The 16,293-nt window shown below is 37.9% G+C and overlaps 2 protein-coding genes across 2 annotated transcripts; both read left to right on the top strand.

The window, feature by feature from the left end:
• Positions 1–5,613, top strand: LOC113753765. Its single transcript, XM_027298006.1, has 11 exons — positions 1–164; positions 700–1,042; positions 1,401–1,478; positions 1,637–2,205; positions 2,461–3,093; positions 3,323–3,477; positions 3,734–3,945; positions 4,038–4,171; positions 4,253–4,599; positions 4,716–4,819; positions 5,365–5,613. Exons 2-11 carry the CDS (start codon positions 748–750, stop codon positions 5,433–5,435), a joined length of 2,598 nt encoding a protein of 865 aa, XP_027153807.1. The 5' UTR covers positions 1–164; positions 700–747; the 3' UTR covers positions 5,436–5,613.
• Positions 5,614–9,343: 3,730 nt separating this feature from the next.
• On the top strand, positions 9,344–15,790 carry LOC113751576 (probable serine/threonine-protein kinase PIX7). Its single transcript, XM_027295629.1, has 6 exons — positions 9,344–10,183; positions 11,648–11,982; positions 12,081–12,216; positions 13,461–13,597; positions 14,047–14,170; positions 14,876–15,790. Exons 1-6 carry the CDS (start codon positions 9,988–9,990, stop codon positions 15,394–15,396), a joined length of 1,449 nt encoding a protein of 482 aa, XP_027151430.1. The 5' UTR covers positions 9,344–9,987; the 3' UTR covers positions 15,397–15,790.
• Positions 15,791–16,293: the final 503 nt, after the last annotated feature.

The following is a 16,293-nucleotide window of genomic DNA, read 5'->3' as shown; positions in this document are numbered from 1 at the left end:
AGCTAGTGGTGCTACTGAACAGCGAAGTGCAAACTGCAAAGTGACACTTACCAATCTAACGCAGATCCGGGCTCCAACTCCACTGGCACCCGATCTTACACCGGCTCCGACCCGCCTGCCCCGCTCCTTCTTCCCTGCATCTCTCCAACATTATCTCCGATCAGGTATTCAATTCATCAGTCCAGTCGCCGATCACTTGTTTCCTTTTCACATTTTCTCATTCCCTACGGTGGATCTTTCTTTGTACATTCTAAAGCGAGCTTATTTAAATTATTAGGGTTATTCATCAATGAAATATAAGGATGCATTTCTACCAATTCCTTCTCTAATTCTGGCCTGTAATTGGATTTGTTAATTTCGCTTACTATTCAAACCGTCACATTTGCTGCTGTATTTCTTTTTTGACGAAAATTTTGCATCAGTGCTTTTATTTAGTGTATATGTATGTAAATTGTGGCTAAATGTAGTAGATTGAATCTATACTGCTGTCTCAACTCGAGGTCTGGTCGTTTAGTTTGTAGAAAAAAAATTTTATAATTCAAAAGCTGCAGAATTTAATTTTTGCCAGGAATTGCATTAGTCCTTTTTTTTTTTCAACGTGTCTGTATCGTGTGGCCATTTTGTAAATGGAGTATTTATGTATAGCGCAGTAGAAATTTGGGGTGAAGTTCTAAGAGATGGGCGTGCTTAATGTTGCAGAATTCATTTTTCGGTTGCAAAGCTGCAGAGGTTAATTTTGGTGCAAGAATGAACTTTTTGGGGCTGCGGTCAAATCAGACTGCAGCTTCTTCTGAGCAATCTTATGCTCAAGAAATTCAAGGAGATGCACATCAGCGTGTGAAACTTGCAACAACTCTAGAGGGTCTTATTGCTGAAGATCCATTTCCTGAAAATATGGTGGCTGAAAGTAGGAATGGAGATAGTGAAGTGTACGGGACTGAAAATGGGAGTTTTGACCACACAAGTGCAAAGAGTAACTCTCATGTAGAAGGCACACATGTTGATGTTTCTGAAGATGAGGGATGGATAGCCATTCCATACAGTACAGCCTCTTTTCTTTCCTTTCTGTTTTGGTTTTTATCATGCTATCTTAGTGGTGGTGTCACCAAACCAACTTGATAAATTTTAAGAGAAAGTGTGCGGCTTAGTCTTTATCTTTTCTGCAGCCAATGTATTGATTTCACTATTTTGGAAAGTCCAGTGTGTGTGTGTGTGTGTATTTTTTTTTTTAAAATTTTAAAAAAATGTCATGATATCCTTTTCCTCTATTGAGAGAGTAAAACATATGCTGGAAACTATTTTTTGTTCTTCCTATTTTTGAAATGGATTCCTGAGATTTCTTGAATGGCTTCCAATAAAGCTGAAGATAAGATTAATCATAACCATGTATTCTTCTCCAGAGGAACTTCCTCGGAATTGGAGTGATGCACCAGATATGTCCTTGTTTCGTCCTCTGGACCGCTCTTTTGTATTTCCAGGTAGTTCATCTTCGGGGGCATCCTTCAGCTTTCATTTTCATATTTTCATTTCTGCTACCCTTTTTTGTTTAGCAAAAGAGTTCAGGTTTCAGTTTATAATTTATTCTTCCCTCCCGCCTCTTGTTCCTTCTGATTTTCTGAAGTTTTCTGTTTCACAGGTGAGCAACTTCATATATTACTCTGCTTGTCGGCATGTAAGCAGGATATGGAAATTATTACACCCTTTAAAGTGGCTGCGGTGATGAATAAAAATGGTTTTGGACATAGTCCCGAGAAAGAGAACAGTAACGCCAGTGGTGAAAATAATCCTGTTCCAGAAAGAATGAAGGAAGGGAGTTCTGATGATCAAGATGTGAATCTGCATAGCCCGAATAAAGGCAGAAGGGATTCACAAAATTATATTTCTGATGGTGAATCTCTTCTTAGAATGGAAGATCACAGAAGGCAGACTGAAATGTTACTGAAAAAATTTGAAAACTCGCATTTTTTTGTTCGAATTGCGGAGTCAGATGAGCCACTTTGGTCTAAAAGAAGAGCTCCATCAGAATCTCTGGATTCTTCAGAAGTGGCTGAGAAGTTTAATATTGATAGTTCAATAAGTAAGAGTGCAAGAAGAAAGGTTGCTCTAAGCGCAATTGTCGATAGAGGATGCTGCGATTCGAGCATCACTGGGGGTTTGGCAAGAAATGCTATCAAGTGTCTCTCTCTTCCCAATGGAGATATAGTGGTATGCTTTACATAATTCTATCCCATCTTGAATATTTTATCTCATGTTTGTTGAGAATTATAAGTATGGTATCTGAGCGTTCATATTTTGGAACTAAGAACCTACGTTTTTTTTGGTATTCTGATATGTAAAGAAGTTTCTTTTTATTGTTACCTGATTATCTTTTTCCAAAATAGATATTTCCTTTAATCATGACATTTATTGGGTTGGAGTACTACTGATTTTCATTCCATCTTATTGTTTGGAAGGATGCAGGTGCTTTTACAGATAAATGTTGGTGTAGATTTGCTCAGAGATCCTGTTCTGGAAGTTCTTCAATTCGAGAGGCATCAGGACAGAGCTTTGTCTCCTGAGAAAGGGGAGAATCTTGTTGGCGTGGATCATGATCCATGTGGGGAATTATTGAGGTGGTTGCTTCCTTTGGATAATTCCATACCTCCTCCATCTCGTCCTTTATCACCACCTCAACTAAGTATGAGTTCAAGCATCCGGAGCACGTCCATAAGAGCTAGTGCATCTGCCTCATCTGGTTCTCAGCTTTTCTCTTTTGGCCATTTTAGAAGTTATTCCATGTCATCCCTGCCACCAAATAGTACACCAACCCCATCTGTTACAACCCCCAGTCCCAAACCAAACACTGACCTTGATGACAGGGATCAGTTCTCATTTCAGAAGATTGAAATTAGTCAAAAGAACAGGAGTGAAGGGCTTTTATCATTCCGAGGTGTGTCATTGGAGCCAGAGCGATTTTCTACTCGCTGTGGTCTGGAAGGCATTTATACACCAGGAAGACGGTGGAGAAGGAAAATTGAAATAATTCAACCTGTAGAAATTTGTTCTACTGCTGCAGATTGCAACTCAGATAACCTTGTTTGTGTTCAAGTGAAGGTCAGCCCTGTTTTCTCTTATTGTCATTAACACTGTTAGCGTCTCATAATGTGGTCGGAAGCCCGTTTTTATAGTAGATCTGCTAGATCATTTATGAAATGAATATTGAATTAAAAAAACGACAGTTAAACTATGGTACTAGTTCCTTTTTATGTTTGTTCTGCCTACTTTGGCTCGAAGGAACCTTCTGATGAAACTTCTGATGTATATTCATTTACTTGTATTGCAGAACATCTCTCCTGTTCATTTGCAAGAGGTTGTGGTGTATATAGATGCCATTACAATCGTCTATGAAGAGGCTTCAACTGGTGGACCACCTTTGTGTTTTCCAATTGCATGCATTGAAGCTGGCAATGAGCACAGTTTGCCAAATTTAGAACTCAGGTTGCTTTTCACCTATGGTTCAGTATTAGGTCTTGAAACCATTTTTTATGCTTGGAAAACCAAGAGGTTTCTTAACTTTTCTCTCATGAGTATAAATTGCCTATGCTTTCACATTCATTTACTTGTGTTCATCGACTTGAATGCATCACCCAGGTCATGTATTTAACGAAACAAATGGACTTTAATAGACTAGTAAGTGTTGCTAATCTAGATTCCCTAGAATCTCAATCGTTTAGTTGTTATGCTGTCTTTCCAGGAGAGGGGAAGAACACTCCTTTATTCTTAAACCAGCAGCTTCATTATGGAAGAGCCCTAGAAGTCATAGTGAAAAAAGTTTTGAGTCATCAAGTTTAGCCGCTGGAAATGCAGCAACAACTTGGCGTCAATCCATTTACAACGAAGGAAAACAAAGTGGCTCGTCTGCTGATCAGTATGCAATTCTTGTATCATGTAGGAGCAACTTCACTGGTATAAATTACTGCTGATTATCTGTTAGTTACGGTACCGAATTGGTTAATATAATTATACTTCATTTATACCTATATGTTATTAAATTCTAGAATCAAGGTTGTTCTTCAAACAAGCTACAAGCTGGAGGCCACGTATATCTAGGGATATTATGATATCTGTTGCTTCTGAAAGGTCAAGACAAGCTATTGGATCTGATGGAAGAGTTGCTCCGCTTCCAGTTCAGGTTTTACCTAAATCTGAGAAGCAAATGTGTTCTTTATTTCTCTATTTGCAAAGCATTTATCTTGATTCTTGAAACTGTCAGGTGTTAACACTTCAGGCTTCAAATTTGACATCTGAAGATCTTACATTGACAGTTCTTGCTCCAGCATCATTTACTTCACCACCATCTGTTCTGTCATTGAGTTCTTCACCATCATCACCAGCAAGCCCATTTATCAATTCTTCTGAGTTGACAACAAGAGTGAGTAGTGAAAGAAGCAGCAATGCTGGCCATACACAAGTCTCAGTTTTCGTGGATCAAGGTCAGGGAGGGAAAGGTGGATATCAGTCTATTTCATTGAATGCTGAAGTTATTCATTTATCTGATGTCCTTCCGAGCAATGATTTAGGCTGTACACATCTCTGGTTGCAAAGTAGAGTGCCACTTGGGTAATCTCCCTCTCTTTCCTTTACACGCACACGCACATACAGAAAACACCATTGTAGTGTTTTTTTTCCTCTCAATTTCAATCTGCCCCCTCTTGAACTAAGCTTGGTTGCATCAGATGCATTCCTGCTCAGTGTACATCAACTATCAAGCTTGAGGTACTTCCTTTGAGGGATGGAATCATTGCTCTTGATTCTTTGCAGATTGGCGTTAAGGAGAAAGGTATCTCTGGGTCCTTTTGTTGAGTTCATATCTTGTTTGTGATTGTTCTTGAGATTATAAGGTTTTTGTATTAAAACCAAGATGAGTAGTGAAGTATTGCATATCATCCTTTGACTCTGATATGTTTCAATCAGTGATTATGAACACAAATTATCTAAAAAATCAAAAGATTTAACCTATGAAATGTTGTCTAGGAAAAGCAAACAATCAGAAGTGTTGTCTAGGAACATTTAGCCAAAAGATGTCAAATTTTTCTTGCAATAATTACCTGATACAAACTGCACAGATACAGGGAAGGAGATTTGTTTGCAACACTTGATTTTACAAAGAATGTTGATTGTTTGGGGTCAAGGATGGCTTCTGAGTTAATGACTTGATGTTGATACCAGTTACCAATTCGATTGGGTTTTCACTTTTGATGCATGCAGTTTCTTCAATTTGTAGAATTGTAAAGGCTATACAGACTAGGCTTATATGTAACTTGTCTGGTATATGACCTTGTTTATGTCCTTTATCCATTTTTGTTTTGTTCTGGTGTTTGGCAGGGCTTACCTATGTGCCTGAGCATTCACTAAAGATTAATGCTACGTCTAGCATTGCCACAGGAATGGTCTGACGGACTGTTGAGTGGTGTAGAGACCAAACAGGCATACATAGTCATGTACGATTTACAGATTCAAGTAAAGGTTAGAATAGGAGATATGCTGTTAAAGCTGTATTTGTACAAATTGAGTTCCGTGAAAAACAATTCAATTTCTCAAATTTTCAATTTGAGTTTTCATTCATTGTGAATATGTACGGGGCCATTTTGATTTATTTTTTGTTTTTTCCCTTTTTTAAAAAAAAAAAACAATTTCGATAGAGGTAATTTATCTTTTCTATGAAATGTCATTGTGGCTACTGGAATATTGTAGTTTTATCTCTTGCAAAATTTTAGTTCTGATCCTAAGACATCATCAGGGAATACTTGCAGCTGCGGATATAAAATCCCATTCAGAGGCTGAGACTGCCCCTTCCCAGAGCTTCCTGGGTTTATAGCTTAGCATAGTTCCCTGACCAAACTTTTATTCCTCTGCCAATGTCTGCATTTTTTTTAATCCAAGGTGCGATATTCTCGCGAAGATTGCTTTTGCAAGTTGCACCAACTCTTAATGGAAACCTGAGCTAGTAGTGGTTAGGCAAGTGGTGCTTTTCGGATATTTGCAGCAGAGCCACAATCATATTCGACAGTGCCAAAATCCGACTGTAGTTGAAGGACACTGGAGATTCAACTGCAATCCAGTCATTCTCCGGAGATTTGTCAAGTGGCCAGTTTGCCATCAACAATTGTCATGCGACGTGCATACTTTCGATTGTTCTTTTCACTCGGAGACTAGATGAGGAGAAAGAAGAAAAGATACAAAGTACGATGGGATTTTATCAACTGTTCTCTCCTCGTTGGGATGATGTTTATCTCTTTGCAAGTGTCAACCTTTTTCCTAGGAGAATTCGAGTTAATTGCTGCGGATTTGCCTCTAAATTGGAGAATGTAAATCAACACTCAAAAACTGAACCAAGTTGTCCTTGGGTTTTTAGCTTCAGACAGGCCATCCATTTTCACCTTGCTAAAGGATCGAAGACGCTTCTCGTACGTTAGTTTCAAACTTGAGGTTTAGTGTGTAGTTCATTTTGTGGCAAATTTTTTTTTTTTTTTTGTCTTCACAGTGGGTATCTGGGGCTTATGGACTGGTAATACCGTACGACTCCAACTAATCCCATTGCGGATGGAGAGAGAGGCTGCCCAGCATCATCCCACCAATGTTTACCCGGGATTTGAACGTGCACGGAGACTCTCATCCAACTGGGCTACAACCATCCGCTCTAGCCCGGGGGCAGTTCATTTTGTGGCAATTGATGTCCTTAAACATCAAATAAAACTGTAGAAGAATGTAGCATGGGTCCATTATTTTCATGGCTTGGTGTAAAAGAAATAAAAAGAGACACATCAATCGCAATAAGGGGAGATAAAAATTACATGGACGTTAACATTTAATAGTAGCTTTCAGAGGGGTCACTTTATCAATTTATAATACAAATTAAGAAGGGATATTCTCTATAAAAAAAATATATGTTGAAACAACCATCAGCTTATCATGTTCTACAGTTATACATTAGCAAATAAAATAGTGCTCGCAAGTCAACTCAGCCTTGACAAAAATCCGCTACAGTAGTGTTTTCCAGAGCAACTGTCCAGTCTGATCTATTAACATTTTATTACACTTGTACGGTTTTAAGTTGCAGAATAATTTGCACATCTCTCTCTTGTCTCGCAGATCAATTCGTCTGTTGTTTCATCCTAGATCTGTGGATGCATTTCCGTTCTAGCGTAAAATTATGCTTGAATTGATAATTTTTTTGAAAAGTTTGTAAAAAAAAAATATATATATACTGTAACGATCTAATACACGCGAAATAAAAAGATAAATATTCACGCAAAAAGTGAACATCTTTTGAAAAAAATAAATAACAATCCAAATAAGAAATCGTACTCGAAACTTTTTTAATATTATTATTTTTTGCAGTTCATGTATAAGTGATTTGCTGCAACGAGTTATTTTTCCAATTCAGACTTCAATATCATCCAACTCAATCCACATATTTCATGGCTTTCTTCAATTTCAGAGAAAAAGAAAACCCCCACCTCACCTCACCTCAGCCTCACATGCAAATAAACCTTTTGTCAATCATCAAAAGTCAAAGAATTTGGTGAAACACACTGCAACTTCCTTTCCCTAAAATTGTTGAACAAAAATATCATAGCAGCAGCAGCAGCAGCAGCAGTCTTGGTAGATAATGAATGAAAAACCTAATCGAAGCCAGCCAGGGCCAGGGGTGGCTTTCACATGCAGCTATGCTCCCATTTCAACCCCATATCGTATTTTCTATTTTAATATCATTATGTGCCCATTAAAGTCTACTCTCCGCCCCCTATCCCTTGTAAATATTAATATTGGTGAAAATTAAACAACCAAAGGAATTTTGCCGCAACCTACTCGCACTTTGATGGTCAACATTTGAAGAAGGGTGCAACTCATTTATCCAAGTCAGCATAGAAGATAGGGATGGGGGCACTGCTGTTTTCAGACTCCCTTCACTGTGCCCCTCCCCAACTTTCGAATCTTCCCTTTGGCAGATTGTTTGTTTTTTTGTGTAATTATTATTATTATTATTATTAAGCCAGTGCTTAGAAGTTATCCCACTCATTGGCTGCTGATCATATGATTAAATTTCATTTTGTTTTCCGTGTCTCAGAGTTTTTTTTTATTATTTAATTTTATAGAAATATGCGTGATGATAACTACGTGATGTATATGAAATAAAAAAATAACATCAAAAAATCACTTTAAAAGCTTTTCACGAACTAACAATCCACCAGGCCCTTCATTTCTTATTATGTTTCAAAATATATGATTCGTATTTCTTCTCATTTTTCTTTTCTTGAGAAAATACGAACCAGATATGGTCTGGAATTTCACTTCTTTTCTCCACTAATCTGCTTGATCAACAGATTAGAATTCACGATGGCTTTTTTCTGTTAAGTGGAAAAACAGAGAAAAATAATTTAAGATTTAAGAAAAAATACCCTTAATATCATTCCCGACGCCCGTGTTGGCGTCCGCACACTTGAGGCGGACACGTCACCGTACATGTGGGTCCCGCCCTCTTATTCTCTCTCGTGCCCAGGCTGCCCATTCTTTCCACTTCTCACTTCTTGAAAACTGACAGCTCTCCTCTTCAATACCGCTCGAATTTCCAAAACTGCCCCTCCAACTAAAACGTTTGCAAGAGCCTCAGTATTTTTTCTTGTAGCGCTGAATCGTGGATTTAAATGAAGCCTGCTCTCAGTTTTAGCCAAGGTGCGATTGGAATTTTTTTAGAGACAAATATTTATAGTTTTTGTGAATGTTCTTCCAATGCATCTTTTACTTGATATTTTCTCTTCGCGTGTATCATATTTTAAAAAGTATTATAGTAATTTTTCTTTAAGAATTTCTCAAAATATGCAATCAAAATGCATTTTGAAAATTTAACCATATTTTATTCCGTAATAAATTTAAACTGGTGTTCCTATTCAGTTTGATTATTCTTTGAACCAAATTTAAACAAATTTTAATCAAATTAAACTCAATTGACTTGATTCGATTCTATTAATATTCAAGCTTTATACTTTATCTTTAGGGCTTGAATTGATTTCTATTAGACATTGTACAAATTTGGTTTAATTTGTTAAAGAAGAATGAATTTTTTAATTTTTTTTGTCATCGATGAACTCCGTTTTTATTGTTCAAGTAATTTTGATTTCTATTTATTAAGTTTTAACCCGTAAATAGTTAGCAGTCTCATAACCATTTACGTAAATTCAACTTTTCTGCCCGCGTTCTCCGGGCAGCTCCACATTAGCTTTTTCGGTCTTCGATTCTATTAAAAAATGTAAGAACCGATAATTCACATTTCATTACAATAATTATTTCTCATTTCCAGAGGTGTATATACATTACGCATACATATCAGAGAAAATAAATTGCTCTTTTTCTTTTTCTTTTTCGAGCATTGAATTGGTCAGAATAATAGTTCTCTTTTGTTGGGATTTCAATATCTTTGAGGTGCAGACATTTCTGGGGGGCACTTTTGAACTGGAATTATTATCTGATTCCAGCTCTGTTTTTTTTTTTTTTTGTTTTTTTACTATGCTTTGCTTGCTTGCCTGCACTATCAATCTGTTCTCCTCCTCTACTGGGGGTAAAGTTTTCTACTTTGTTGAAGATCAAACATGTGATCTGATTATTTGAGCTCTTTTGGAGCAAATTTGTGATCTTTGGTTGGTTTTTCCTACTGGCCTTGAGCTATTTCAACTGTTTTCGAAGGATTGGCCTACAAGTTTGGGATTTGTGGCGGCCCTTTCGGGTATTTGGGTTGTATTTTAGAGTCTTTGGCTGATTTACTGAACCTGGTTTGAGCTATTTTGGATGATTTTTGTCGGGTTTTGTTGGAAATAGGAGTTCTGTATAAGGGCTAGTTGGGGAATTTGTTTGAGGGCTTTGGGAAAGGGGGAGGTGGGTCTTTGGTGAAAGGTGTGATTTTGGGAGTTTTTTGATGCCATCTGAGTTCTATTTTGGGGGTTGTGAAATATGGGATTAGTTGGAGGAGGTGATGGTGAAAAGGTGGAATCTTGGGATGTTGGAAAATCAGAGGGGAAGAAGAAGAAGAAAGAGAGAGGTGGTTCCGTGGAGACTGGATGTTGGAGGAAGTTAAGGTTTATTGGCAGCTGTATTTCTTCAAGATCTAAAGTGGATAGCTCTATCAGTGGCATCAGTACTCACTATGGTATTTGCAAGATTCCTTCCTTTCTCTCAATTGAACTGATTAAGGTTGAGTTAATTGTTTCAGCTAAGCTTGTTCTCAGTCTACATGAACACTTTCGTATCATATGTGGTGAAATTGTGCGTACATGTTCTGCTTGTGTGTTTTACTTAATTCGCTTGAGCATGTTGTCCTTTCTCCGGATTCCAGAGCATGGTCAACATCTTTTTTTCGTGATTTCACGTGTTCTTTACTTATTGGTATGCCAAGCTCTAGGTGATATAAGCAATGCCTCATGAGAAATTTCAGATTTTGGTTTGAGCAATTGAAGTCAGATGGTGTTATGGGTAGGCAGGTAGCTTTCACTGTCCCAGTCCCACCATTTCTTCCCTTGAAAACCTGAAAATGTGACAAAAATTGGAGGGAAGGTAAAAGAAATCAAAACACAAATAAGACTTCCAGTATAATCTAATCGTCCTTTTGTTGGCTGTGGGGTGGGGGAGGTCTTCGCTTTTTTCATGGATAGAGTACCTCAATGTTTGTAGCTTATTCCTTTTTAATCTTTTTGGATATTTATATCATGAGATTTGTATATTCTATACATGGATTGCAACCTCTTCCATGGACCAATGTGGGATATATCCTTTTGTTAAAAGGAAATGGTATTGAAATTCTTAAATTTGACATAATTGCTAGTCTTTAGACTACAATTTGCGAAAGAAAAAATCTTAAGGAGTACTTGAAAGTCCTTTTTTATTATTTCTTTATTGTAGCTTATGACAGTAATGGATTGCCACTGTAACCCATTTTTGGTAAATCAATTTAATATTCTGCGCATGCCCTTAATGATTTTGACCAAGTATTTGAAATTTCTATACTTAATGGAAATTGACGTTTTCTAGTCTAGTTGCAGAAACCAATTCAATTAAGGGGTTGTAATTTGCTAGGAAATCAATTTGAATGGTCCAAATAATGTCAGCGCTGGGAAATGTATTTGATTTTCGATGCCTTTTAGTCAAACATATCCCCATGACACGCATGGATAATAACAGGGATAAGAGACGAAGGGAGACATTTTATCCTTGGTTGCACATAAGCACCAATTGGCAGGTGGTTATTCAAACTTCTGATGTTTCCAGCCTCTCGCTGCAGATATGAGAGTACCTCATTTAATGGGATTAAAGTTATTGCTTTCTGTTGTTTAAGTCAAGCATCTCATAGAACCACTTGAGGACCTTCCATTGATTCTCTTGTAGTGCTGTCTGACTACTTGCTCATGTTTGCTCAGTGATGTCTCCATACTGGTTGTCTTTTTCTGGTATTTTCCCTGTGTAGCACATAGCTGTGATTTCTTGGAATGTGATAGTCTTCAAGAATACTGTGTGCTAAATGCTAATCGCTAAACAAGATAAATTCTTCCTAGGTTTTCTCTTCTATACAAGATTATATCCTGTACCTTATGTTTTCCACTTGTGTGCATGTCTGCAGAAAGCAAGTCTGCAAATGACACTAGTCGAGATCAACCAGCTGCTGCAGTAATTTCTTCGACAGCCACCAGTACTGCAGAAAGTAATTCATCCACGTCCAAACTTGAAGAGGAGCTAAAGGTTGCTTCTCGGCTTCGAAAGTTCACATTTAATGATCTGAAACTAGCGACCAGAAATTTTAGACCAGAGTCTCTTCTTGGTGAAGGAGGTTTTGGTTGTGTATTTAAGGGATGGATTGAAGAGAATGGAACAGCGCCAGTGAAACCTGGAACGGGGCTTACTGTTGCTGTGAAAACCCTCAATCATGATGGGCTTCAGGGTCACAAAGAATGGCTGGTTTGATGCTTTCTTGAATAACTTTGCTTTTGATGCTGTTTTTCTAATTTGTCCTTGTTAACTTTTGGTCATTCTAAATTTTTAATTAAATTTGGCAGGCCGAAGTAAGTTTTCTTGGTGATCTTATCCATCCTAATTTGGTTAAGCTTATTGGTTACTGTATTGAAGATGATCAAAGACTGCTAGTTTATGAGTTCATGCCTCGGGGAAGCTTGGAGAACCATCTCTTTAGGAGTATGTAATTAGTACTCTTGTAAATTTTGTTCAATGATAATTTCTTCTCCTCCTCATGTTGAATTGTAAAAGTGATACTTTGAAGAGATCATCTTGTCTATGTATGACATTTGACAAGCTTATACCCGTTCTACAAAACCAAAAAGTGTATAAATAAATAAATAATAAAATGACAAGCTTGTAACCCATTTTGTTGAGGAATATGTTTGAAGTGCTAATTATGATTTATATGGATTTATGCATGTGCCTCCCTGTGTGGGCTTCCATTTAGGATACGGGGTATTTATATTTGTCATGTTGGAGTTCGCTGTATTTTATTAAATGTGGTCCCACAAGCTTCAAGAAATGGTATGGTTATTTCTGTATTGGCTGAATGGCCTTGCTACTTATTCCCCAAAGTTCTTTTATGTATTACCAATTCATTCTGTTTTAGTTCAGAGTGTTGCTCATTTTATTGTTCCATTGATGCTTGAATGCAGGTTGGCTGACTCTTGAAATTTCTAATGCTATCTCTTTAACTAAACATACATCAATTCTTGCCTAATTATGAATTAGGGTTGTCTCAGATGGTTAATGAATTTCTTTACCAATTCTTTAACTGGGTTTGGTCTTCCATCATCCTCCCCTTGAGTAGTAGGTTTTTCCATGATAAAAGGGGAAAAATGGTGTTTCTAGTCCTGGTTTGATGAAGGTGCTTGGGTGCCAGAAAGAGTATTGGAGTAAAAGAGAATATGAGTAAAAAGCGAGGATGTAGTAAGGACATGTATCTTCAACTTTACCTACTGTTTTTGTTTTCTGTTCTTGAATATTGGTTTGAGTATTGGTGTCTGGATATCAATGGTCAATGTTATGTAGGTGTCACTTACCCAATCCTTTTTCTGATCAGAGTCAAATTCATTGAATGATAATACTCATAGATCATGGTGAGGGATAGTAATACTGTTGAAATATCCTTAGCTACATGCTTAATGCCTTCACATAATATTATGATGGAAATAAAGCAAACTGTGGACATCTTTCACAATCCTGTTTCCTATCTTCTTCCTTATCTAGTTCTCTGATTGTCTGTACCATTTTTGAGCCTGGTATCAGAGGTGTAATTTTAATCTGACGGTACTAAGAAGTATTCACTTCATTCACTTTGTTGTTGGTACTGTGGTGCTATTGCAACGTAAACGTAAATACTGGCTTTGCATATGATTTTCCATTTTTACTTCAATTTAACTCCTGTTCTTTTTGTGCAGGGTCCCTTCCTCTTCCGTGGTCTATCAGGATGAAAATTGCTCTAGGTGCTGCAAAAGGTCTTGCATTTCTCCATGAGGAAGCAGAGAGGCCAGTTATATACCGTGACTTCAAGACCTCAAACATCCTGTTAGATGCAGTATGTGATCAACACTTCAGGATTTATATGAATTAAGTTGTATTATCATTTTGAGAAATGCTGTTTGAGTCTTCAAAATTCTGCTCTGGTTCCATTTTATTCTTCTATTTTGCAACTTTTAAGACATTTGATTGCTTATGTTGTGTATATGTATCAATTTAGTCCACCATGTTTTTACTTGACAGTATTTCGTCCACTGTGTTTTACAGTTTGTATGTTTGCTTTATAGCTAATTAACCAAAAATAATCAAACTTTAGGATATTGGGGATTAATTATGCCATTAGTGAAACACGAGGGACAAAAGTAGGTTGTGACTAAAATATGCTTGGGCTAAAATATGGCGAGTGCAAGATATGATGTACTAAATTGAGATCAGTACAAAGCACAGAGAACTAAACTGCAATTGGGCCATTTACCTTTTACCTAATAAAACATCATTTGTTTGTAGGATTACAATGCCAAGCTTTCTGATTTTGGACTTGCCAAGGATGGTCCAGAGGGAGATAAGACTCATGTCTCTACTCGTGTGATGGGAACATATGGTTATGCGGCCCCAGAATATGTGATGACAGGTAATCTTGATCTCTTGTTATAATTATTATTGATATTTGTTTCTTGCATGCTATTCCTCTAGAGAAGAAAGAAAGATAGAAAAGGGGGCTGTGAAGGCAATAAAAGTAGGTTACTCAATCATATTGGAGGCTTTATTTTGTCTTTTCCAAAGCTTGACCTGTAGTGATGGATGTTTCACTGCTGTTGGAAAATATGCTAATCCCGACCCCTTGTTGTCTCACAATTTTCCATTGCCGTGTGTGCCCACTTGTCTTGTGAGAATGAGGGGCTTCTGGCATATCTGTGGTCATTATTCTTGCTACCGTTTGAATTGGCACGGAACTGGGCTACTTCAAATAAAAGCCCAATTAACATGGTCATAGGACATTCATCTGTTTGATTATATACGCTTGGCTGCTGAGTATTCTATTCTACGTGCTACTTATATTCGATGTCTTCATAGGACCAAGGCAGCGCAATCATGTCAATACATTGAAGCTCACACAGAAAGCTGGAGCTAGACTAGCTTTTCTCACTAAATCATCAGTAATTCTAATAACTAAGATATTTATGTGGTAGAACAATACTTGACATTATGGATAGCGTGTTTAGCTTCTCTTTTTCTTGAGCTTCATTATGGAGTCGAGTGTTTGGTGGCTGCAACTTACCTGATCATTGTGTATTTAGCTGTTAATTTCTAATCAGACATGTAATTTTTTTCTCAGGGCACCTTACGTCGAAGAGTGATGTCTACAGCTTTGGCGTGGTTTTACTCGAGATGCTAACAGGCAGGAGATCGATGGACAAGAACCGGCCTAACGGGGAGCATAACCTGGTAGAGTGGGCCCGGCCTCATCTTGGCGAGAGAAGAAGGTTTTATCGATTGATAGACCCTAGGCTGGAAGGCCATTTTTCGATTAAAGGTGCACAGAAAGCTGCACAATTGGCTGCTCGCTGCCTTAGCCGAGACCCAAAAGCCAGGCCGCTAATGAGTGAAGTTGTGGAAGCCTTGAGACCTTTGCCTGCTCTCAAGGACATGGCCAGCTCATCCTACTATTTTCAGACCATGCAAAGTGATCGCGTAGGATCCAGTCCAAACACCAGAAATGGTATAAGATCACAAGTTGCATCATTCACGAGAAATGGACAACATCCTAGGAGTCTTTCCATACCAAATGGCTCTCATGCTTCTCCGTATCATCATCAGTTTCCTCAAAACTCACCAAAACCGAATGGTAAACAATAGGGGTGGACTGGAGTTCCCAGGACGCGTTTCTTTTCCAATCCACATTCTTTTTCTTTCCCCAAATCACGAGCATGATTTGTTGGCCCCCTGGTGTTTTAGATGATGACTGGAAAAGGGAATGGAAGAGTATGGTTTATGGTGTTGTGGTCTTGAGTGGTGTAACTTCCTTTTGGGAAAGAATGTAATGTAAGCACAGCTGAATTTAGTGGAGAAAATATTTATCTGTATCCAAATAAGAAACCCTCCTATCTCTACTCCTCCCCCATCCCTGATTCCTGCGTTCTCATGCGGGAAGGGGAAAGAAAAAGGTCCAATCTGGTAATCGTCTGACGGTCTGGGTACAAATTTTTAGCATGTATATTTCAACTTCTTATTGGGCTCATTGTTTGGAATACGTGAACTCCTTTGCCTTGAGTCGTAAAATGGATGTCTGTTTGCTGGAACAGAACTTTTGACAATCAGCACGATGCATGAAGGAGAGGGAAGGAAGAGGGGGGGGGGGGTAAGGAATGATTGATCAAAAATAACTTTTCCTCCCCGGGTTCGAAGGACCGGGGGGAAGATGGTGTGGAATTCTTGATGAAACGAACTTTTCCTTCCCCGAGTTCTTTGAACTAATTAACTAAACAAAAGCCCTTCAACTTAGAACAGAAAGTAAGCCCCATGAAAAGTTTCGGAAATCAATCTCAACTTCTGATGGGATTACTATTAATCATCATACATACCAGAACAAGTTAATAAGATTATGCCTGGCTAATTCGAATACTTATTTTGAACATTTACTGTTCAGAATCTTGGTGCTCATTGGTAAACCAACCTTTCAACTCATTGGTTCCACTATTTGGTCCTTAACAATCAATGAGATTTATTTAGACGGTCATGCCAACTCGAACACAA

Source organism: Coffea eugenioides, chromosome 11 (assembly GCF_003713205.1).
Source record: "Coffea eugenioides isolate CCC68of chromosome 11, Ceug_1.0, whole genome shotgun sequence".
NCBI lineage: Eukaryota > Viridiplantae > Streptophyta > Magnoliopsida > Gentianales > Rubiaceae > Coffea > Coffea eugenioides.
This window is presented reverse-complemented; position numbering and strand designations above follow the sequence as displayed.